Source organism: Acinonyx jubatus, chromosome B4 (genome assembly GCF_027475565.1).
Source record: "Acinonyx jubatus isolate Ajub_Pintada_27869175 chromosome B4, VMU_Ajub_asm_v1.0, whole genome shotgun sequence".
NCBI lineage: Eukaryota > Metazoa > Chordata > Mammalia > Carnivora > Felidae > Acinonyx > Acinonyx jubatus.
Genome location: NC_069387.1, coordinates 113,766,836 through 113,791,917, shown reverse-complemented (window position 1 = coordinate 113,791,917; position 25,082 = coordinate 113,766,836). Strand labels below are relative to the sequence as shown.

General features: G+C 43.8%; 1 protein-coding gene across 4 annotated transcripts in view; it reads left to right on the top strand.

Annotated features, from left to right (window-relative positions):
• Positions 1-25,082, top strand: part of TMCC3 (transmembrane and coiled-coil domain family 3) — a 282,827-nt gene that overhangs the window by 199,199 nt on the left and 58,546 nt on the right. The window contains exon 1 of one of the 4 annotated variants that reach the window (XM_027071083.2): positions 8,366-8,610. The exons of 2 other annotated variants lie outside the window; for them this stretch is intronic. In XM_027071083.2, coding sequence (XP_026926884.1) covers positions 8,533-8,610 — 78 coding nt within the window. In that variant the 5' untranslated portion in view covers positions 8,366-8,532. One more of the 4 variants, XM_015070469.3, reaches the window with a different exon arrangement.

Genomic DNA, 25,082 nt, shown 5'->3' with positions numbered 1-25,082 from the left:
GAGCCCAATGTGAGGCTTGGACTCTCAACCGAAAGATCAAGACCTGAGCTGAAATCAAGAGTTGGAAGCTTAACCAACTGAACCACCAGGTGCCCCTTTATGTTTAGTATAGTTTAGTTTAGTAATCCCTACACCCAACATGGGGCTTAAACTCACAACCCCGAGACCAAGAGTCGCATGCTTTTCTGACTAAGCCAGCCCAGCACCCCTGCATGTTTAGTTTTATAGGAATCATTATATGAATCATCTCATTTCTCTGTGTCCTTGCCAGCATTTAGTGCTATCACTATATTTTAACCATTGTGATAGGTGTGTAGTGATATTTTGTGGTTTTCATTTGCATTTCCCTAATGGCTAATGATGCTGAACAACTTTTATGTGTTTATTTGCCATCTGTATTTTTTCTTTGATGAGATGTCTCTTCATGTCTTTTGTCCATTTTTAGTTGGATTGTTTGTATTTTTTTACTATCGAGTCTTGAGAGTTCTTTATGTATTCTAGATACTAATCCAACTAGTCTGTTGGATATGTGGTTTTGCAAATATTTTCTCCCCATCTGTATCTTGTCTTTTTCATCCTCTCAACAAGAAACACAAAGCAAAAGTGTTTCATTTTGATATGGTAAAATGTATTTTTTTGGACTTCTTAATGCAGCCTCAAGTCTATAGGGAAGACAGTGTTAGAGACCAATTTCTGGATTTCCTGTAAAATCTTCTTTAAAATTCATTGCTCCTGAGAAATGACTAGCATGAAATTATTGCATTTGCAAAAAGGAATATTAGAAGACAAGTTTGCCAGCCTGTAGAGCTCGAGTTGAGTCTTTGTGCTTCCCTATTTTTTTTTTTAACATTTATTTATTTTTGAGACAGAGAAAGACACAGCATGAACGGGGGAGGGTCAGAGAGAGGGAGACACAGAATCTGAAACAGGCTCCAGGCTCTGAGCTGTCAGCACAGAGCCTGACGCGGGGCTCGAACTCACGGACCGCGAGATTATGACCTGAGCTGAAGTCGGCTGCTTAACCGACTGAGCCACCCAGGTGCCCCTGTGCTTCCCTATTTTTTATCAAAGTTTTAGAGGTTTCGGGCTTCTCTGCCAGATGGTTGCTAATGCTAAATAAATGCAGTGATTGTTTTCTTATAGTCATATAGAACCTATGTTAAAAATTAAATATAAACATTAACAGTGGGCATTTCCATGAGGGTCTGGCTGGCTTAGTCGGTGGAGCATGCGACTCTTGATCTTGGGGTTGTGAGTTTGAGCCCCACACTGGGTGTAGAGATTACTTAAAAATAAAATCTTAAAAAAAAAAAAAGAAGAATGGTCATTTCCAGTTGGAAATGCATCAGCCTAGAAGCTTTGATCCTCATTTATATTGAGGTTGTTTATATATGTTTATATCATACACATATATATATGATTGATTATACATTCACCTTAAGCTACTTGTATAAATTTTTAAATACCAGTTTATTCTTTTCTTTCCTTAAGTCCTCAAAAAATAAAAATAAAAAAGCTTATTGCACTTTTTGTCTTATGAATGTTTCTCCCAGAGGGAACACATTCTTGTACTATTAAATCAAAATGCAATATGAAAGGAAATACGTTTTCCTTTACTTTGTAAGAGGCTTACATTTTTATCCCTTTTTAAAGTCAGACTTTTCTTTTTGTCTATTTCCTTCTCCCTGCTGTAATGTAAGCCTGTAACACCTAAGGAGGTGAGGTTCGTGAGGAGCCACTTCCTTTTTTGCCCCACCGCTGAATCTGAGACATAGCTATCTTTACACCCATAACAATGTTCTTTCTTTATTGTTGTTTGCTTGTTTGTTTTGTTTTGTTTTGTTTTGTTTTCTTTTTAATGTGTCCCTCCCTGTCTGGATGGATTCAAGACTGGACCATGTCTCATTCATTTTTTATTTCCAGCACCAAGAATGGACAGAGACTGTCACACCGACAGCACTCGATAAATCATTGGAGAATTCACAAACTTCAGTAACTAGTCAGCATCTGAAAATCGGTAATATTTATTATTCAACAAATTTTATTCCTGTATATTATTCATTCCAACCCCTTGAGGGCAGGAGTTACCTTTTGCTTATGTCTTATTGTTTTTTAAACCCCAGTGCTTGGAAAATAAGTAGGCATTTAGTAAATGTTGAGTTCATCCATCATTCAACAATACATTCAACATATATTGAATACATGATGCTGTGTTAGGGACCATCAGGAATATACACATTTACCTAAGAGGCCTAGTCCTTCAGGTAACCCATAATCTAGTGGAATCACATATTAATTATCACGTGAAATACATTTTTTAAAAAGTTTATTTTGAGAGAGCATGCGCATGAGTGAGGGAAGGGCAGAGAGAAAGGGAGGGAGAGAGAGAATCCCAATCATGCTCTGTGCTGTCAGTGTGGAGCCTGATGCAGGGCTTGAACTCACAAACCTCACAAACCTTGAGATCACGACCAGAGCCGTAATCAATAGTTGGGACACTTAACCAACTGAGCCGTCCAGGAGGCCTCACATAAAAATATTTAAATAACATGGTAAGATACTGTAACTTTTGTGTTAAAAAGAGAAATACAGGCATAGTTAGATAATCGTCCGCTGGGGGTCATCTGGCATGGATTGACCAAGGAAGGCTGTTTAGCTAGTAGCCTGAGAAAACTCTGTGCCCCGCCCCCTCCCCTCCCCCACTCCCCGGAGTTCTCTGCTTACTCTGCTGTATTCATGCTGTCCATACTTGTTGCCTCCTCTTGAAATGCTACCCTTCTACTTGTCTTCTTTCTACCCATAGTCAGCATTTAATGCCATGTTAGTCAGGATTCTTAAACCTGGCTTACCCCCCAAAAAGCAATACATTTCTTCATATGGGGGGCTAGCCATGTCTGGTGTGATGGCTCGACTGCATAATGGAAGCCTGCAATTTCTCCCCTCCCTGTATGTGCACACCATTCCTATCTAGAGGCAGGTGCTGTTTCTCCTCCTCTTGAGTCTGGACTGGACTTTTGACTCCTTTTTACTAACACAGTGTGACAGAAGTGATACCCTGTCAGTTCCGGGCTGGGCCTTAGGGGGTTTGGCAGCTTTTGTTTTTGTTCTTTTGGAAGCCAGCAACTATGTAAAGAAGTCCAGCTACCCTGATGGAGAGAGGGGAGCCTTGGGAAAGAGGAGACTATAAAATACAAAATTATTTTATTAAAAAAGAATATAGAGGAAGCACCTGGATGGCTCAGTCAGTTAAGGCTCGACTCTTGATTTCGGCTCAGGTCATGATCTCATAGTTTGTGAGATCGAGCCCCATGTTGGGCTCTGTGATGACAGCTTGAAGCCTGCTTGAGATTTGCTCTCTCCCTCTCTCTCTGCCCCTCCCCTATTCACTCTCTCTCTCTCTCTCTCTCTCAAAATAAAATGGATAAACATTTAAAACAAATACAGAGACCTGGCCAGCCTGAGGCATTCCAGCCACCCCCTGGACTGAGTGAAGCCATCCTGGACTCTCCAGCCCCAGCCAGTGTCACCTGGAACAGAGAAAAGCCACGCCCCCTTGGAGGCCTGCTCAAATCGCAAAGTCACGGGCAATTGAACGGTAGTTGTTATAAGCTAATACACTTTAGGATGATTTGTCATGTGGAAATAGATAATGGGAAAAGCTGGATGTAGTCCCTTAATAATTTAGTAATGAATCTTTCTCCTATCATGGCTCGGCTTTTTTCAGGGGGGCTGTCTTTGTATGGTGGCAAGGATGCCCACCACTGCAGCAGGCTTATATCCCTCCAGCTTAGCAGTGCTTCCTGCAGGGGCACAGCTCTTTCCCAGTAGCTGCAGCAGGTATCGGGGGTGACTCCCGTGGGCTCAGACTGGGGCACGTGCCTGCTCCTGCATTAGTCACAGTAGCTCCAACTGGCCAAGGCTGGATGGCACGCCTCTCCCTGGAGCCAGGTGTGGGGTGTGGGCTGCCTTACCTAAACCACTTGTGGAGGATGGGTGTCGCATAGGGCCCAAAAAGAAAATCCAGGCACCGTTTTGAGAATAAAGGGCCGCCCGCTAGGCAGGCAAACATAACAGATTTGTACTACAGAAGTCAAGGGGAATCCTACCTCTTTCACAAAGCCTTTTCTTGTCATTCTAAACTTTAAACTATTGCAGCACAAATGACCCAGTCCATTTCTTTGGATCTAAATCTTTGGATCCATTTTGGATCACAGTAAGCTGCCTTACTGTGCTGCTTACACTTTGGATGTAAATTCTTTTTTTGTTTTTTTTTTAATGTTTATTCATTTTTGGGAGAGACAGAGAAAGAGAGCACAAGCGGCAGAGGGGCAGACAGAGAGGGAGACACAGAATCCAAAGCAGGCTCCAGGCTCAGAGCTGTCAACACAGAGCGCGACGCGGGGCTCAAACTCACAAACCACGAGATCATGATGTGAGCCGAAGTCGGATGGTTGACCAACTGAGCCACCCAGGCGCCCCTGGAAGTAAATTCTTATCTCACACCCTAGAGTTTGCACCTTTGTATTCCTTCTTGATATGGATGTATTTGTGACATTGAAAGTGTGATTTGGGGCCCCTGGGTGGCTCAGTCCGTTAAGTGTCCAACTCTTGATATCCGCTCAGGTCATGATCTCGCAGTCCTGGGATCGAGCCCCGTGTCTAGCCTCGAGTCAGGTGCTCACTCACTCTCTTTTGTCCCTCCCCTGCTCATGCGCTCATGTACTCTCTGTCTCTCTCTTGAAATAAATAAACTAAAAAATCTTTTTTCTTTTTCGTAGAGAGAAGGTCTTGGGGAGGTGTCAGAGGCACAGACAATTCTTATATTGACAGGAGAAATTTGAAATTTGTGTTCTCTCTCTCTTTCCCTCCCTCTCTCAGAGACTGACAAAATCTTAGGCATTGGTCTATTTGTACCCCACTTCCCAGTAGGAGAGCCAAATGGTGATCAGCGAGAGGCTGCTTGTTTTCTTTCTTTTGGAGGGCACTTGCGCTTGTGCTATTTAATTGGTGTCTTAAAAAAACATTATTTTGTATGAACGTCCCATAGAGCAGCTTTTGGTTAACTAGTTTATGACATAAATGATCTAGAAAAGAACATCCTCTGCTAATTGAAATTTCAGTGAGCCTAATGAAGTTTTAATTCATCATTCTCATCGAGGGTCAGCATTTTCCAGGATGGAGTTCTAAGGAACACCAAGGCAGTAATAGATATGGGAAGCTTATGCCTGTTGACACAACTACGAAAGCCCAGCCTTGGTTTGTCAGGGACCTCACTTAGGTGTGGCCTCTCTAAAGTTGTGTACACCATATTACACATACAAATGCACCTGAGTAGTACACCTGGTGTAGCCTTAAGTAGCTGGAAAAAAAAAATTGGGCGTCAGGCAAATGAGGGGGAAAAACCCAGAGATGGACTTTGACAGATTTTCAGAATGGATCTTTGTGAGATCAGATTGACATAAAGACTTACTAATAATAGACCACCTTTCTTGCTTTTATAACAAGGCTTAATACTTTTTTAAACGAGTTTATTTATTTTGGGGACACCTGGGTGGCTCAGTCGGTAAGCATCTGACTTTGGCTCAAGTCATGATCTCATGGTTTGTGGGTTCGAGCCCCACGTTGGGCTCTGTGCCGACAGCTGGCCTCTTGCTTTTTTAAACACTCCCAAAATGTTCCTGCTCCAGGGCCTTTGTACTTGCTGTTCCTTCTGTCTGAAATTTTCATTTATCTACATCGCTGGCTTCCTTACTTCTCGGGTCTCTGCTCATATGTCGCTTTATCAGAGTGGCCTTCTCTACTCACCCTAGCTAAATTCACATACACACACTTGATATCTCTCTTCTCTGCTTTCTGCTTTGGAAGAACTTGCCTGAAAAACTTTCCGGACCTGTGTAGTTGTGTCTTGAATTGGGGGCTGGGGAAGGGGGTGTGGTGGGCAGTGTTTTAAAGTGTTGATTTCATTTTTGAATGGTTTTAGGACTATATAGGGTTTTCTATTTCTTCTTAAGATTTAGTAAGTTTGCCCTCTTTATTTAAAAAAATATTTTGAAAAATTTTTTAATGTTTTTAAATTCATTTTTGAGAGAGCACAAGTAGGGGAGGGGCAGAGAGAGAGGAGGACAGAGGATCCAAAGCAGGCTCTGCACAGACAGCAGTGAGCCTGATGTGGGGCTTGAACTCACAGAGAGATCATGACCTGAGCCAAAGTCGGATGCTCAACTGACTGAGCCACCTAGGTGCCCCTAAAAATATTTTTTTATTTTACTTCTTGAATAGTTAATATGTGCACACAATGAAAGTGTTCAAGTTCCAAAAGCATATACAGTGACAAATAAATCTTTTTCTCATCCCTTTCTTCTAGCTGTCTAGGTAGGCATATTGTGGCTTCCATTTTATGCTGAATTTATTTATTAAAAAGATTGTTTCTTTAAGATTTCATTTTTAAGTGATCTCTATACCCAGTGTAGGGCTTGAACTTATAACTCCAAGATCAAGAGTCACATGTTCCACTGACTGAACCAGCCAGGTGCCCGTATCCCAAATTTAAAAAATAACACATGAGTGAGGTCAGTTTGGTCCAACCATCTATCTGCAACTGTTCTGTTCTCCTTTGATCTTCAAGTCTGTGTGTGGAGATTCTGTTCCTGTCAGAGTCTTCCCTGATCTCAGCAGAACCCCTATTTTTTAAATGAACGCAGATGCCTGTCTTTACAGTCCGATGGCTTTTCTTTGGCTCTGTGGGGACATCTGCTCTGTTCATTACTTTTACCTGCATCTGGGAGTCCCTAGGGAATTTCTCCTTGGTCAGTGGCTTCTCTGACTTTATTGGAATGGCTCTTCCTGCTTTACTGACTTAGGACTGTGCCTCCCCTCCCCAAGAGTCAGGCTTGAACTCAGGAGGGCTGCTGCTCATGGGAGTAATTCATCCATTCACAGGTATAAATTGAAGCACCTAGTATGTGGCCCCTCTCCTGCCATCAGTTTCTTGTCGGTTTTCCTCGTTTCTTGTTTATCCTCTCAGAAAAATATGCCTTGCATATATAGGCCTATACATATATTCTGTTTTTACATAGATGGTAGGATACTGTGTATGTTATTCTGCACATGACTTTCTTTCACTTAACCATGTATGTTAGAGATATTTCTGTGGCTATGCATAAAGGGCTGCTTCATTCTCTTACAGTTACCTAATACCCTACGGGATGTATATATAATTTACTTACTCTGTCTCCTTCTGAAGGACATTTAGGTTGTTCTCCTTTTGCAGTGGACTTCTAACCAGTGTCCCTTACACATCTCTAATTAGTCAGTGTTTCCCATGGCTATAAGATAGATGTCCTTAAACCTCCATCCTGATACTGTCGTTTTCCTGTTCAGAAACCTCCAGCAGCTGTCTAGCACCCACAGAAAAAACTGAACTTCTCCTTGAGGGTAAAGCCCAGCACCACATGGTCTCCACCTACTTTTCTGCTCGTGTCCTGTGCCTAAAGACACCCCCTAAACTGGTGACTTGAGGTTTTCCCAATGGACCTTTGTTTTTATGCTCAGTATTTTTCTTGTGCCTGCAAGACCTTCCCCCTAAACCCTTTGAAGGGGAGGAGCATTTGCTTCCTTCCTTCTAGGCTTGTCACCTGTCCCCCCAAACCCCTCTTTGGAGCAGCTGCAATCTCAGTATTTTCACTCAGTCTCCCACTAGTACACCCTTCCTAACCAAACCATAACTGGATGTTGGCTTAGGTAACATATTTAATTGTTCACTAGTCAGTGCTTTCTCTTGTAGACTCCAAATTTCTTGTGGGCAGGGACTATTCCCTGGAAATAGGGAATACTAATATGAAAAGATGTATCTTGACTTCCAAGTAACTTCCACATAAAATAGTGAGCCAGATACACAAAATTAAAATACACAACACCATAGACCTTTGTTTAAATGGGAGTGTGCTCAGTGGGATAAGAAAAACATGGACTTAAAAAAAAAAATCTCTGGTCCCTGCCCCAGGGTGTGGCACATGGTAGATGCCCAGTAAGTGCAAGTTGAGTAATAGAATAACATAAAAGAAAGCATTTAAGGCAAGCCTCAACGTCTTGCCAAAAATCCACCTTTTATCATAAACATACAAATAAGCCCACAGATAGGGTAGATGTCAATCAAATTTTGAAGGAAACGAGGCCAGGGTGGGAGAGGGTGGATTCAAGTTTCAGCAAGGGAGGGAGGCGGAGAAGTTGCACCTTCTTGGGCAGGGTCTTGGGCCCTGCGGGTGGGCAGGGGGAGGCGGGGAGAGGGGAAGGGGGAGGAGACTCTGGCGTCCCTGCCCCGCCTCCCCCACCCCCACCCCCACCCCCACCCCCACCCTCACCCCCAGCAGCGGCGGCGGCGGCGGCGCAGGGCGGCCGCGCGGGTGTCTGCAACAGCTGCAGCAGCCCGCGCCGCCCCCTCGGCCGCGGCTCCCCGGGCGAGCCGGAGCACGGTCGGCGGCTCGTGGCGCGGCGGCCGGGGGAGACGGGAAAGTTGCCGGCGCGAGCGCCGACATGCCGGGCAGCGACACGACGCTCACCGTAGACCGGACCTACTCCGACCCGGGCCGGCACCACCGCTGCAAGAGCCGGGTGAGAGGCGCGGCCAGGGCGGCGGTGGGGGCGCCGCGCCGAGGGGCGAGGCCGGGTGGGCTTCGGCTCCGGTGTTAGCCAACTCTCGCTCCCCGCCTCTCTCCCCTCCCCTGCTGCCACGGGTCCGCGCCGAAGGGCCTGGGAAGGGTGAGGGGCGTCGGAGCCCGGGTCGGGGGCAGAGCAGAGCCGGGCCCGCCGTACCCCGCCCTCCGCCGCTGCTCGGTCCCCGCTCGCCTGCCGGACCCGGGCGCCCGGTCTCCCCGACGGCCCCGCGCTCCGCCGCCCTCCGCCAGGGAGCGCCCGCCGCGCGGCGCCGGGACGCGAGGGAATCCCGCCAGCCGCGGCCCCGCCGGGACGGCTCGCTCGCCCTCCTGACCGCCGGTGCTGCCCGCGCCTCCCCGGCACTCGGGGTTGCGGGCGCGGGGCAGAGGCGGCGGGCCGGCTTCCCGGTCTCGCGCGGCGGCCGCCCCGACTCCGCCCGAGTGAAAAGTCAGCCTTCGCGCCGCCGTCCCGGAGTTCCCAGCCGTGCCGAGCGGGCGCCCTCTCCATTGTTTGCAGTGTAATTTGCTGTTGCTGATTTTGGCTGTGGGCGAAAATAGCTCTCAGAGCAAGCAGCAGAGACGAGCCCTGTAGTGCTTCGAGATGAAGACGGAGGCCGCAGCCTGAGCGCCGGTCCCTCCCGGGAGCGGACGCCCCCGTCGGCTCGGGAAGGTGGGGGGGACCTTGGCTCTCCCGGGCAGTTCGGCCCTCGGCGTGTCGTCCTCCCCTTGAGAAACCGCAGGTCCTCCACCCTGGCACTTGTTCTGGCGGAGGAACCTGGAGTTGTGCTTTGCTAACTACTCGTTCGAGATCGCAGCATTTGAGTGTCAGCCTCCCTGTATGAAGCCCACAGGTAGAGTTTTGCTCAGATTCTGGCCTGTTATCTCCCGAGGTCGAGAGGCCACTGGATGGGAAAAGCGGCAGTAGTGACAAATGCAGTTCGGCCTGTGTTGCGGGATTTGGGTGTTTAATCACAATTCGGAGAACTAATCAGTTATCCTATAAGTGAAGTAACTAGTTCCTGTTTTCCTTTTTTCCTTTAGAATCTTGTTAATCGAGTTAACAGAATGGTTTAAATTTTTACAGAATGAACTTATTTGGTGGAGTAATACTTACGTCCTGCAGCCACTTCACGCTCCTCCACTCCCCAAGAGAATTCTTATGTTCTGCACTTTAGTTTTTTATTGAGGTGTAGCTGACATTGTTTTGTTTCGTTTTGTTTTTTAACATACAATGTTGTATTTAGTTTCAGGTATACAGAATAGTGAGTGATTCGACAGTTACACTACAAAATGTTCACCATGATATGTTTTGCATTTTCTTTAAAAGTTTTGTAGCAGTTTGTTATGAAAATGACCATGAACTCCATTTGGAAGAAAACATTGGTGAAAGATCATTGGTTACCTACAGTTAGAAATTTTTGGAAGGCTGTCTGCTGGTTAACACAGAGTTAACCAGGAAGAAAGGTGAAGATCTTTTTCTAATGCATTTGTAATTGGAGGAGTCTATTAATGTTTCAGTTGACAGAAGAAATTTCAGACTTGAAAAAAAGTGTGGAAGCTTGGTTTCTCTTGTCACAACTGTGATAATCTTTGTGTAAACAACAAGATTAGTAATCTTTGAGGGATGGGTGGCTCATTGTGAGCTCATTTAAGCGATTTGGCAAAACTGAACCTTTGCAAAACCGCTCTTTGTATTCTGTGAAATGGTGCTGATAGAGTTCCCACCTGAGCTACCTAGATGGAAGGTGGCAAAGCAAACATGTAACTTAACTGCAGACTTAGTTTGTCTCCGCTATTTCTGCCCGTGTTCCATTTCCACACACCCCTTTTCTGTTAAAGTACCACAACCTTATGCGAAAGGGGTTTCTTCTTTTCTTGAAAATTCTACAGGTGATGTTATAGTTACTACATTGTTTTGTTAGCATGGGACCCCTGATTTTTTGTTTTTATTTTTTAAAGTTTATTTATTCAGAGGGTTGCGGGGGAGGGGCAGAGACTGAGGGAGAGAGAGAATCCCAAGCAGGCTCTGCTATGCCCCGACACGGGGCTCAATGTCACCAACGGTCAGATCATGACCTGAGCTGAAATCAAGAGCCAGTGTTCAACCAGCTGAGCCACCCAGATGCCCCAACACCTGCTTTTTAAAATAGATTGTGTATTAAACCTGAGTTAGACATTATATGTACTGATTATGCTAAATTAGCTCATTGGGCAAATGAAGTCTAGTGAGGACTAGAGGAACTCAGACCAAGGAGGACTAGAACTCTAGTAGACAGTGATGACACATTCTGTTGCAATGATGCTGCGATCCCTGTGTAAACTTTTTGACTGTCTACTTTTAGGGTTTTGTTGTTGAGGTGGCAAGGAATAGAACTGGAGGAAATTTTGTAAACGCCTCTAACTTTTCTCAGGTGAGGCTGATGTAATTTTGAGTCTGTCCTTAAGGCTGCAGTAAGCCTGCTGTGATGAAGGGAAAGTACCAGCAGTCTTCTGTGTGGAAGGTATTTATCCCATCAGATGATTCTAGCTCCTGTTTTGTGGAACTCATTTAGAGTTAACAATAAAGACGTATTTTCTTTACACTCAGAAAACATGTGAGGCAGAAGGAGAACATCTGGCAGTATTAGGGTTTAATTTCTTGATGTCACCTTCCCCTTGGCAATAAACTATCTGGTACAGGATTCTATGAGAACCTTTTTGTGGACTCTTGGTAAATTAGCTCACCTAAAAATCCTATGAGGAGAACTGGAGGTGCATGTGAGGAGTTGATTAGCCTTTCAGAGACAGGCAGTTTCCTCCCAGGAAGGCTCTAAGACTCTAAGGGATCAAGTTCTTGGTTACTGAATGGTCATTTTTTAAGTTCAAAACTAACACCGTGTTGAGATAACAGGAAACATACACATCTCTCTGGGTGAGCTTGGTTAAGCCTTTGAGACTAGAATAATAATGAGGCAGTGTACTATTTTAACATTGCAGAAATCTATTTTTACAGCCAGGTGGATTAACCTAGATATCTTACCCCCCTCCCCCCCGCCCGCAGTGAAAATGTAATATAACTAATGAATTCCATGATTATCTCTAAGCTGACAAGTCAGGATCATTCACAGTTTCAAGCTTAATCTGTGTAGAACTCAGAAACGATGCATGTTAACTCAACACACAAAATATCCCCCTACTTTAAAAGAAAGCATGCATAATTAGAATCCTACCTTTTTTTGTGCCCTAGATAGTTAAAGCCTGTCATCATTTTAAGAACACAGTCAGTCTGCTTTGCTCTAGATTAACTGGTTTTTATTAATTATGTGTGAATCAAATTTTTGTTCTAACTTTAGATGTTATAAAATGCCACTTTGAGCCACTTGTGGATAGTGGTCAGCAGCTAGGAATCTCCGGTCTTGTGATCTGGATCATATCCCGGCTCTTCACATTTCCCAACTGAGTGACCACTGGGGCAAGGTCTAACCTCTCTGAGTCTCCAGTTCCCCATCTGTAACAGAGGTGATAATAGTCCCTACTTCAAGGAGTGAGTGCATCATGAGTCTTCAGTAAGAGAGCATTTGTTAAAAAAAAAAAAAAAAAAAAGAGAAAAGAAAGAAAGAAAGAAATGACTAACAGAATCGCTCGTCATCCTGAGTACTTACCTTCTGTCCATCTCTAATCTGTCAGCCGTCCCACTGGGCCTTTCTTTGACATTTCTCTGGAATTGGTTCCTTTCTCCAATGTCCCCAGTCATCTCCCACCTTAGTTTAGCCACTTATGACCTCTGGAAGAGAGAATGGTGTATTCGCTTCCTCATTGCTCTATGATTTCATCAGCCCCTATTCCATCCTGCCCCCAAGGGCCAGAGTATTCTGCCTACAGAACTGCTTTCCTTAGGCTACCCCCCAGAAGGCAGGTCTTGCACTAGTGATGCCACGTACCCTATAATCATTCTCTGTCTTCTACACCCTAGGGGTGTTACGAGGAATAAATGCAGTAACATCTATAAAATGTCTGGTACCCAGAAAGAACCCAGTAGATGGTAGCTATTTTTGATGGTTTTTTTTGTTTTGTGTTTTTTTGTTTGTTTTCTTGGGAGAGAAAGAGCCTGAGCTGGAGAGGGGCAGAGAGAGAGAGAGAGAGAGAGAGAGAGAGAGAATCCCAAGCAGGCTCTGTGCTCAGTGTGGAACCCGTCACGGAGCTTGATCTCACCACCGTGTGATCGTGACCTGAGCCAAAATCAAGAGTCAGATGCTTCACTGAACCACCCAGGCGCCCTTAGATGGTAGCCATTTTTGTTATTACTGTATGAGAAGTGATCATAAGCTTCAAAATGGGAAAACTGCTAATTTTGTGAATAGAATAGATTCTTGCATTTTTAGCGTTTTGTTCCTCCTCTGTGATACACGTTCCTTATCACATTGATTGTTTACATATTTGTCGCTATGTTTATAAACTGTAGACACTGGCACTTTGGGAACAAGAGCTTTCATTCATTCTACAGATGCTTGCTGAGCACCTTTTATATGCTAGCTGCTATTCTAGGCATCAGGAATATAATGGTGAATGAAACAGCCTCTCTCTGGAAGCTTAATTGTATTTTGTTTTGTGATTGTATTTTATTTAGACTAGCGGCCCCAGGAAATACCCTCCTATTTTACAGGAGGAAATGATAGTAAGTATAGGAGTCTCTAACATCTGAAATAAAACCTGTGTTGGGCACGGTGGCTACCTGTAGTACCTGTGTAAGTGTTCTGTGGTTTGGAAATAGATCCTGAGTTGCCTGATGAGTAATGGCCAAAAGCATTCAAGAAGAGGCTGTCCTAGCCCTTCTCAGAGTGGAAGTGGTTGGGCAATGATGTAATAAGTTGATGATCGCATGCTTACTTCCTGGGCAGGAACAAAAGTGAGTGGGAACAGACTTCCGTCTCGGTGGGGGGGGGGGGGGGCCTGACCTGGCGAAGGGGTAAACTGAGTAGTTTGTGAGTCCACCTTTAATCAGTGATGCGTTATACTCCGAAGAGTTCATTACAAGCACGGCGAATAATGATGAGTGCCTCAAGTCCGATTTGTCTGAAACTCAGGACGGATAGGTTGATGTGGGGTGTGTATTTCGAGCTGGGCTGTGCTGCTGGCTCACCGGTTCTCCCTTCAGAGGAGAGCAAACTGCCAGCCACCAGCACACCCGCTTGTCACATCCGCTGTCGAATACCGAGACAGCTGCTCCCAAGTTGGATGGCAAGATGTGTTTTGCTTCAGAGCCGCTGCCTGAATTTCCAGGGCTGCTCTTAAGGTCAGAAACCAACCTGATCTTTCTGGATGGAAATTGCCCATGTCTTGACTTAGGACAGGCTGCAGCGTTCAGCCCTGCTGTTTCCTTATTGCATTTTTAAGTTGTTAGTGGAGGGGGTTGGTGAGAGAGAAGGAAGAGAACCATGAATCACTCTACTGTGAATCAGAATGAGGACTTTACATTCCTTGGAAAAGGAACATCAGGATATATGATCTGTGCGTGATCCAACTGCTTCCATTGGATTGGGGAAAGGGGGGTGCTACCGAAGGAAAACAGTGTATTTGTTGATTATTCCTCTGTAAGGAGGCAAAAAGAACATAATGAAAAGTGCAGGAACAGTGTTAACAGCCAGCATGTGCCAATTCCTTACTGTATACCAGCCACAGTGTTAAGCACTTCGAATGCACTGTCTCCTTAATCCTCACAAAGCTTATTTATAGTTCCATTCTACAGGTGAAGAAGTTGAGGCCTGGGCAGTTTAAATGATCTGTCCAGAGTCTCGTGGCGGTTTGGAAATGGTAGAGCTAAGATTTGGTGAATCCAGATCTAATTGCAGAACTTGCATTTTAACCACTTCCCGTCTTCTGTCTCAGATGAATACTGGAAAGCAGCTCAGTCTCAGTAAACCTGTCCAGTCCTTGTGAAGACGGTTGTGTTCAACTTCTGCAGGGTGCCTAGCCAAATTGTGTTTGGGATTCTTATTACACCGCACTTTGCCAGTCTTTGGTGTATATAGTCTTATGTGCCTGGGAAACTTTTGTTGAATGAATGGTGTAGAGTGATAATTTATGAACTTTTTATGATGCTTCCAGTACAAGATTTTTGCCACTATTTTGGAGAAGTCTTAAAGGCTGTTAAATAAGCTCATGATTTAACAACATCAGGAGAAAGGGGCGCGTGGGTGGCTCAGTCAGTTAGGGGTCTGACTCTGGCTCAGGTCATACTCTCGTGGTTCATGAGTTTGAGCCCCATGTCAGCCTCTGCGCGGACAGTGCCGGACCTGCTTGGAATTCTCTCTCTCCCTGTGTCTCTGCCCCCACCCCACTTGTGCTATCTCTCTCTCTCTCTCTCTCTCTCTCAGTAAATAAGTGAATAAGCAAACAAACCTAAAAAAATTTAAAATGATTATCAGTAAAGAACCATCTTCTAGCCTGGTGTTTGGTCTCCAGAACGTGAGCAATTGAAGGATATAACAAGGGCGGTTCTTCTTGTGACAGTCTGGTCACAATCTGGCCTCTGCCAGATCTCCCAGTAGAACTTTAGCTTCTCTGGACTGATGGCATATGCTTCTCACTATGTGAGGCAGAGTATTGGAAAGTAGACCCAAAGGTTTTAACCTGTTAGAACTGGAAGGGGATTTCGTCATGAACTGCAGAGCTTTCCCTTTGTGGGAGTAGAAAAGTGACAGCAGCCAGACTGTAACCAGTCAAACCACGCAACTAATGCTGGCTGACTAGGACTAACCATTATACCAGTCTCTGTCTTAAGAGAATTCCTTAATAGAAAACTGCTTTAAATATTTTTAGATACCAAGCTAATTGCTAAGTTATATGGGATAAGTATCTTGAAATTTAAGTAGATGGAGAAATTTGGAATTATTTTCAGTAGAGATTTAATTGGTGAACAGATTTTACCTTTTGTGAATTTTCTAGGTGGAAAAAAAGTGAATTTGGATGATTTAGTGTTAGGCCATCATCTTCATGAACTTGTAGATTTTTTTTATGAAAACATTTTTAAAAAATATTTATTTTTGAGAGCGTGAGAGCAAGCGGGGGAGGGGCAGAGAGAAAGGGAGACACAGAATCCAAAGCAGGCTCCAGGCTCTGAACACAGAGCCTGATATGGGGCTCGAACTCATGAACCGTGACGTCATGACCTGAGCCACAGTCCGGTGCTTAACCAACTTAGACACCTAGGCGCCCCTGGAAATTTTTGGTGGGACTAGGGTGAGGAGGGTGTGACATTTCATACATCAGACTGTGTAGCTGCACTAGATGTTTCGCTACTTTTAAAAATTACCTTTTCTGATTTTATTGTTGTTTCCCCTCCATCCACCCCAAAAGCGAAGTTTTGCGAAATGAATTCATCTTTGTCTTTACCTTCCACTGTTGGGATAGGATATTGGGGAAAACACATGTGCCAGATGTGTAAGTCATGGAGCACATTATATATACATTTAACTTAGAATGCAGACCTCTGAAGCTTTCTGTTCCTGTGAGACTCTAATTGAGGGCATCTTCCAGCACCAGGTGTTTTTAGCATACGTAATTTTCATGCAACATAGCCCGTAAACAAACCAGAAACATCATCTGGTTCTTAGCCAAAGAAACAATCATCTGCCCCCACACTGGGAGGAAGACAGGGGCAGAGTCGGTCGGGCACATTGCCCGTCCTCAGAGAAGCGCCTCCCCCGAGGGAAACTATGTGAATTCTGCCTTCCACGGCCAGGAAGTAAGGTGTGGCTTCACATAATAGAAGACGTTACCACTTGGATGTTCCACAGGCACCTCAAAGTCTACGTGTCTGACTTCATTCATTCTCCCAAGTCCCCCCACCCGGATAATACTTTCCCTGTGCAGTGTATTCCCAAACCCGATGTTTGGGAGCTCCCTCAGCCCCTCCCCTTACCCCCCACATCCAGTGGTTTACTTCTTAGGTTTTCTCAACCAGTTTCCTCTTGATCCCCGGCATCACTCTCTTAGTTTACTTCAGGATTTGAAGATGAGTGAAGGGTTAAGATGGACTGTGGAGTCAAACCTGAATGTCCGCCCTCCACTTACCAGGCGTGTGAACAACCAGGAGAAGTGGTGTTAGGAAACCCCTCGCGGCGTTTATTGTTCTGACATTGAGTCACTCGTTGTCTGCCACAGAGTTCCCCAAACCTCAGTCATTCCCACACCTACACAGAGCTTTGTACCACCTGTACTATTATTTACTTAATATTTCCATATCCATTCACTCCTTCAAACTTTTTTATTTTTAAAGTATCAGGGGGCGCCTGGGTGGCGCAGTCGGTTAAGCGTCCGACTTCAGCCAGGTCACGATCTCGCGGTCCGTGAGTTCGAGCCCCGCGTCGGGCTCTGGGCTGATGGCTCAGAGCCTGGAGCCTGTTTCCGATTCTGTGTCTCCCTCTCTCTCTGCCCCTCCCCCGTTCATGCTCTGTCTCTCTCTGTCCCAAAAATAAATAAACGTTGAAAAAATAAAAATAAAAATAAAGTATCAGTGTTCCTATTTTAGCTAAATATTGCCTGAGCCCCCAAGGCCTGCAGTTTGAGATTAAGAATATTAGCAAATGCTGGAGCTTTCCTAGAGCGCTGTTAGCACTGAACAGAGACTTTCTCCTGGATGAATCACCTGCATGGCCTTGAGGGTTGTTTTCAAGGAAGTTACTGGCTCACTGTGATTCTGTGTTACTGCTTTCTTTTCATGCCACCTAAAATAATTCAGAATCCTTTTGGAAAACACTGGTCTTAATGTATCATCTCTTCTCATTCTTTTAGAAATACTTCTTTTAGACCCACGACTTAGAAGATGCTTAGAAATATTTTTTCATGGCTGGTGAAAATTTGAGTGTTTGGAGGTGAACAGAAACCCACTCTAGTGATTTGAAGGCAGCCTTGTCTGGGTGGGAATACTTGCAAGAGGTTGGAAAAATGAAAGACGTACCTGTTCCAAGCCAGATGTCTCATCTTCTGACGACCTGAGAGAAACTGAGGGGCCACAGAAGGCCTTAGGCTAAAGAGTGGAATGTCAGAAAATAAGGACTCTGGGAATTTCAGGCAAGGACAGAAAGTGGGTGGAAATGAAATTTAAGCTCTCTGTTTTTCTGAAGTAAACTTGAATTTAATTAAGATGTGTATGTAGGCTTGTTGTAAGGAAATTAAATGGTGCCTTGAGCTGCAGCCTTCCATGGGAATTTTGATACAAGTGCTTGTCCAAAAATAAAGTAAGCCCTCAGTGAAAGCTCTGCTTTAGCACCTCAGCATATTTACTCCAGTGCGTGCAACTGTGTTGGGGCCAAAAGTCCCTTTTTTCTGTCTTTGTAAAGATACTGTGATCATCCAGAAGGCGTGGAACTCGATCTCAGATAGTCAGTGGTGTACTATTTTAATCTCACTAATTGGAACAGGTGGCCTGTATTTGAGACTGACTCTCTAGTTGGCATAGGTTTTAATTTATCTGAAAATATGAGGCCCATTCAGTAAGAGCTGTTCGGGCTGCGTATTGGCATCAGGCAAAGTGCTTGAAAGCTTCAACCATAAGCACAGAAGGCTGAGAGGAAGATTGAAGAAACGGAGCTTAATAGTTTGCTGCTTTGATTCAGTTCTTCACTGTTGGGCGCAGAGCTAGTCAGTGGAACATGGTGGAGTGAAGCAGGTGCAGACGCTTGAGAGGGCCACTTGTAAATATTTCTCCCGATGAGGACAGTGTCTGAAGTGTCTCCTTTGAATCCACCCCACAGGATGGCATGGTTGAAGAGGACTTCACGCAGTCCTCCTGTTTTATAGGAATTAGCACATCTTCAGGCACGAGCTGAACAGGTGTGCCCGAGTGACTCAGCTTACCTTAGGCGCTCAAGTTGAGATACTCTAAGACACCTCTGTTGACATCAGAGATGGTCTCTAGATTATAACTTCTTCAGAACTGGACCACTCCTTTTGGTTTTGTTTGGTTTTGAAACCGTCAACGTATGCTTTGCAAGGTGTCTTGTGAATCCTTCCTTTAAATCCTTCAAGAACCTGCTCCATCCTTTCACATGGGATGGTCGTGTTCTTTTTATCTACACATGGATCTCGGTATGCGGTTGGGGCTTTGTAAATATTGATGGAATGAATGCGTGAATGTGGGTATGTTGCAAAATTGCACTATGGGACTTGAGAAGCTGGAAGAGATACTCTACTCTTGAGCCAGATCAGTGCAGGTCAATCTACCTTATTTTAATTGCTGACAGGATTCCAGTTTATGGGTATTCCATAATCTATTTAATATGACTACCTTGTTGAAGGACACGTACATTGCTTCCAGACTACCTTGCCTGTCCTTGGACATGCTCCTTGTGCACATGTGAAGAATATATTAGTTAAGCTAAATTCTTGTTTCTTTAGAACAATTTTTTTTTAATGTTTGGTTTTTTTTTGAGAGAGAGTGTGAGTGGTGGAGGGGCAGAGAAAGAGGGAGACACAGATTCCAGGCTCTGAGCTGTCAGCACAGAGCCTGACATAGGGCTTGAACTCACAAACTGTGAGATCATGACTTGAGCCGAGATCAAGAGTCGGACACTTAACCGACTGAGCCACCCAGGTGCCCATAGGCTAAATTGTTAAAAGTGGAATTGCTCAGCAAACAGTGTATGTATTTAAAAAAAATTTTTTTTAATGTTTATTTTTGAGAGAGAGAGACAGAGCATGAGTGGGGGAAGTGCAGAGAGAGAGGGAGACACAGAATCCGCAGCAAGTTCTAGACTCTGAGCTGTCAGCACAGAGCCCAACGCGGGGCTCGAACCCACACACTGAGATCATGACCCGAGCTGAAGTTGGATGCTTAACCGAATGAGCCCCCCAGGCCCCCCAGAGTATATGTATTTTAAATTATGATACTGCCGAATTGAACACTGTACCTCCTTTGTCACACGCTAGGAGCTAGGCAGCAGTGAATGGAACTGATAAGAGTTTGTATACCCTTCAGTGTATGAGCATGTCTCAACTCAAAACTTTCTGACACAGTGTATTCTAAAATGTTTTGATCCCGACCGTCTGCTGCATGAAAACTAGTAGCTCGTTTTAATTTATATTTTTCCTGATAAAATTAGGTTGGTCATATTTAAACATTTTTTATTTTGGAATAATGAGAGACCCCCAGGAAGTTGCAAAAAATAGTATAGGGATGTATCCCTCCCCCAGATTCTCCCAGTGGCTACATCTTATGTAACTTACTACAAAAGGTTGATCATATTTTCGCATATTTCATCATTGGGCTGTGAACTGTTAATAAATTCTGGCCATTTATCTACTGTGTTATTAATCTTTTAAATTGTTCTGCAGAAGTTTTTTTTACTCCTTAAATAAGTTGTTTTGTTCACATATCTTCTCCAGTTTGTCATTCCTGACTCTATTTTCTATTATTGTGTAACAGATTACTATAGATTAGCAACCTAAAAACCTATGACCATGTCACAGTTTCCGTGGACCAGGAAGGCAGGTGCAGCCTATCCGCATCCTCCACGTTGTTCATGATAAGGTCTGGTTCATATTTATTCAGTGTTTGCTGTATGCATCCACTGCTCAGACTTCCATCAGGCTAAAATCAAGGTGTCAGCCAGGACTGCAGTCTAGTCCGTAGTCTCACTGGTTATTTACTGAATTAACATCCTTGCAGCTATAAGACTGTGGCCCTCAGCCCCAGAAGCTGCCCCCTCGTCCCTGCCACTTGGCCCTCTCATAATGTGGTAGTTTGTTTTTTCAAGACCAATGGAACAACTCTCTTGCATTTTGTCTCTTCCTCTAGACCCTCTCTTAAAGGGTTTACCTGATTAGGCCAAGTATACCCAGATAATCCACCTTTTGATTTACCAAAGTCAGCTGATTAGGAACCTTAATTACATCTGCAAAATATTTTCATGTTTGCTGTATAATGTAACCTAATCTTGGGAGTGAAGCCTCCTCGTAGTCACAAGTCTTGCTCACACACAAGGGAAGGGTATCATCTAGGTTATGGATACCAGCAGGTGGGAATCTTGGGGACCATCTTAGGATTCCACCTACTACACTGTTTCAACAATATATTGTGTGTGTGCTGAGCATAGAGCCTAGCATGTAGCAAACAATGAATATTAACCAGACCTTGCCATAAAGAAATATAAAAATTTGAGGGCTTGTAGGATTTGTATCATTCTTACAGTGGCCTTTAAGATTCTTTTAAAAACCCAAACACCGTGTTCTTCTAAGACATTTTATTTATGATTATTTTTATAAATTTTGTCTTTAGCCAATTTTTTACAATTTAAGTAAACTCTGTCCCCAGCATGAGGCTTGAACTCATGACCTCACCATCAAAGGTTGCATGCTGTGCTGCGTCAGCCAGGTGCCCCAATCTTTGGCCCATTTAGAATTTGTTTTCCCTTTAACAAGTCTATACATAAGTGACAGTTATTCCTCTATCATTTTTTGCATAGTTACCTGCCTTTAAAATATACTGCTGTCCACGTCTGTAGTTTTATTTTTAAAAATTTCTACTTTTTCTCTGGGTTTTAAAACTTTTTTAAAAAGACTAGTGAATCAAACTTTATAATTTTGGTACATTTTTTTCTGGATTGATATCCCCTTCCCTGCTCAAACCAGGATTGGAAATGAGCATTTTGAAAACTCTGGCTCATTCATTTAAGAAACTTTCAAACAGACATGATTCTAGTGCCATTTGTAGTAGGGAAAGACCAAAAGGTGGAGGGGAAGAGATGGTGAAGTTTGTTGTTTTTTTAAAACATTTGCTTTCAGCTTTCTCTCTCGAACTAGATAATGCCTCTCAACAGGTTCTATTTACTGTAGAATCCTGACCTTCCACTCCATACTGTTACAGCATGAAGAATGTGTATTGTTGCTTCCTACACCGGCTTCGCTGCCCTCCTCACCTATAGCTGACCATCCCAGCTGGAGAGATGGAATGGCAGGGACTCGGCCCAACTTCGTGCTCTGTGGGGCAGCAGGCCTCTTTCAGGCCTGCCTTCCTCTTTGTAAACACGGGTGCCCTCGTGCTATCCTCGTACTAGGACATTTAAGTTCATTTGTCACTCATGTTAGGATAATGAATTTAAGAAGAGTTTGTACCCAGCTTTTTAAAAAGTTTATTTGTGTATTTAAGGTTATTTATTTATTTTGAGAGAGAGAGAGAGAGTGTGTGGAAAGGGCAGAGAGAGAGAGAGAGAGAGAGAGAGAGAATCCCAAGCACGCTTTATGCCATCAATGTGGAGCCCGATGTGGGCTCGAACTCGTGAACCAGGAGATCATGACCTGAGCCACCCAGACGCCCCAAGTTTATTGTTTTGAGAGAATGAGCGGGGGAGGGGCAGAGAGAGAGAGGGAGTCAGAGAATCACAAGCAGGCTCTGCACTGTCATCGTGGACCTCGAGATCATGGTGGACCTCGAGATCATGTCCTGAGCTGAAACCAAGAGTTGGACGCTTAACCAGCTGAGCCACCTAGGTGCCCCAAGCTGTCCCTTTATTTGGCTTGATTATCCTTGTTTGTAAGTTACCCCTGTGGCTTGCTAAATATCACTAGGTATTTAGGGGTTGTTTTGTGCACGTATGTTAGTTATTGAGAGGTTCACCTGCCTTGTCATCTTCACATATGACACGGAAGGAGGTTAAAACTGTTGTGTGTGTCCAGAAACTAACACTTACCATTTCATAACCTGACCCAAGAGCATATTAATGGTGGAATGAATTTGCCTTCATCATGTGTGCTTTCAATTGAGAAAGGCATCATGTTTATAAAAGCCTCCTGACTTTAAGCAATTACCAAGTAATATTTGTTGTATGAAGCCAGCCAAAGTTTACCTCCTATACTGAGCAATTTAGAGCTACTCACTGAATTGGCATCTGTTGGGTAATCTTCTTCTTCTTTTTTTTAATGTTTGTTTATTTTTGAGAGCGAGCGAGCAGGGGAGGGGCAGAGAGAGGGGAACAGAGGGTCCAAAGCAGGCTCTGTGCTCACAGCAGTGAGCCTGATGTAGGGCCTGAACTCATGAACCATGAGATCATGACCCCAACCGAAATTGGACACACAAACGACTGAGCCACTTAGGTGCCCTGAAGCAAGAGTCTTCTTTCATTCATTTATGTCCTGTGACCACCTTGAAGCCCCAAAGGCTCTTCTACCCAATCTTGGTCTGTTTTCAGCCCTCAGAAATGCTCTGTTATTTGGTGAGTGGGAGCACATTAAATCCTACCGTTGAGAAATTTGACTAACAATGATCTGATGGCAAGAAAGTTTTTATCTATTGAGGGCTCAAATTAAGCTCTCATTTTTATTTTTATTTTATTAAATTTTTTTTTTGTTTGTTTGGAGCACCTGGGTGGCTCAGACGGACGGTGAAGCATCTGACTTCAGCTCAGGTCATAATCTCATGGTTTGTGGGTTTGAGCCCCACATCGAGCCCTGTGCTGACAGCTCAGAGCCTGGAGCCTGCTTTAGATTCTGTGTCTCCTTCTCTGCCCCTCCCTTGGTCATGCTCTGTCTCTCTGTCTCTCAAGAATAAATAAACATTAAAAATTTTAAATAAAAGATTATTTTTTGTTTATTAATAAACTCTTCACTCAACATGGGGCTTGAACTCACAACCCTGAGATCAAGAGCCACATGCTCTATCGACTGAGCCAACCAAGTGCCCCTAAGATTTTTTTTTTAAGTTTATTTTTATTTATTTTGAGAGAGAGTGTGTGCACACACATGCTGTTAGCACAGAGCCTAATTTCAGGGTTTGAACCCATGAACTGTGAGATCATGACCTGAGCCAAAATTGAACGTCAGAGGCTTAACGGACTGCGCCACGCAGCAGGTGCCCCATAAGATCTTATTTTTAAAGGAAGCCTTAGAGTCAGAATGAGAGCTCTGTTCAGCCTTGTTGCTGTTTGAGGACAGTTTTGCAAACTGAGCCCCACTCCAGCAGACGTTGTTGGGAGCTTTTATTTCTTTGGGCAAATAGGAAATGAATGAAATGGTTTTGTTTTACGTGGCTATCTTTAAATGTTGATACCTTCTCAACCTTCTGTTTTGAAGTAATTTGTTGTACATTTGGGGTAATTTTAACGGTAACAGATTTGCTAAATAATACACATATTGTTGGAAGAGACTCTAAATCCATCTACAGAGATTATTTTTTCTGATACTTTGGACATTTCGGAAATCACAGTTTCTTTGTTAGTAAATAATTCTTTAAAATATTTGTTCCAGGGAGCCTGGATGGCTCAGTCGGTTAAGTGGCCAGCCCTTGATTGTGGCTCAGGTCATGATCTCAAGGTTTGTAAGATAAAGTCCCATGTTGGGCTCCATGCTGACAGTGCAGGGCCTGCTTTGGATTCTTTCTCTCCTCCTTTTTCTGACCTTCCCCTGCTCATGCTGTCTCTCTCAAAATAAATAAACATTAAAAAAACTGAAATAAAATATTTGTTCCTTAGTTTATTTACCCATTAGCCTAAAATGAGCCTGGATGTTTGTCTGGGGCAGCTAGCTTATTAAATTCTTGGTGGATTTTCATTTTCTTAAGTTTATGCTTGCTTGGGTATGTTCTCTGGAAGTAAATGCAGTGACATCAGATTCTCAGGTTATAAGGTAATGAAATGGCCCATCAGAAACCTCAGCTTATGCCATATTTAAAAAGTAAACCAGATCCACACAGGGGAGGATGTTCTGAGCATGAGGAAAACCCGTATCACATCATTAACCACATAGTTCTGGTTATATAGTAGACAGATATATTTTTAATTAGTAAATGAGTCAGACATGAAAAAGTTTTAAAAATATGATGCCCCTCTACCTGTGTCCTAGATTTAACAGATGGTAACATTTTGCCATGTTTGCATCCAATTGCTGCCACTTGTTAAGAAATAAATGGCCCCAGATTCGGTTCTCCCTTCCAGTGTCCTCAGCGGTCTCCATAGCCTGACACTGTTGTGCTTCATTCCTTTGCAAACTTTTATGCATTGAATGAACCCATAAGCAATATGTAATGTTGTTTCTTGTATTAAATATGTATACACATGACATCTCTTTTGTAACTTGCTATTTTATTTTCACTTCCTATTTTTATTTTATTTATTTTTTTTGTGGGGGGGGTTAGCCTTTTTTTTTTTTTGAAGTTCTATTTAAGTAATCTTTATACCCATGGTGGGACTCGAACTCACCACCCCGAGATCAAGAGTTGCATGTTCTTCTGACTGAGCCAGCCAGGCTCCCCCCAGCATGGTGTTTTTAAAATTTATCCTGCTTCATTCCCTTTTTTTTTTTTTAACTGCTGTACATTATTTCAGTATATGAATAAACCAAAGTGTGTATAGCCATTCTCCTCATGGTGGACAGGTAGCTTGATTCAGAGGTCTGTATACTGTGGGAGAGTCTCTCTGGGGAAGCTGCCTAGAAGTGACAGTACTGGGGCAGAGGAAAAAG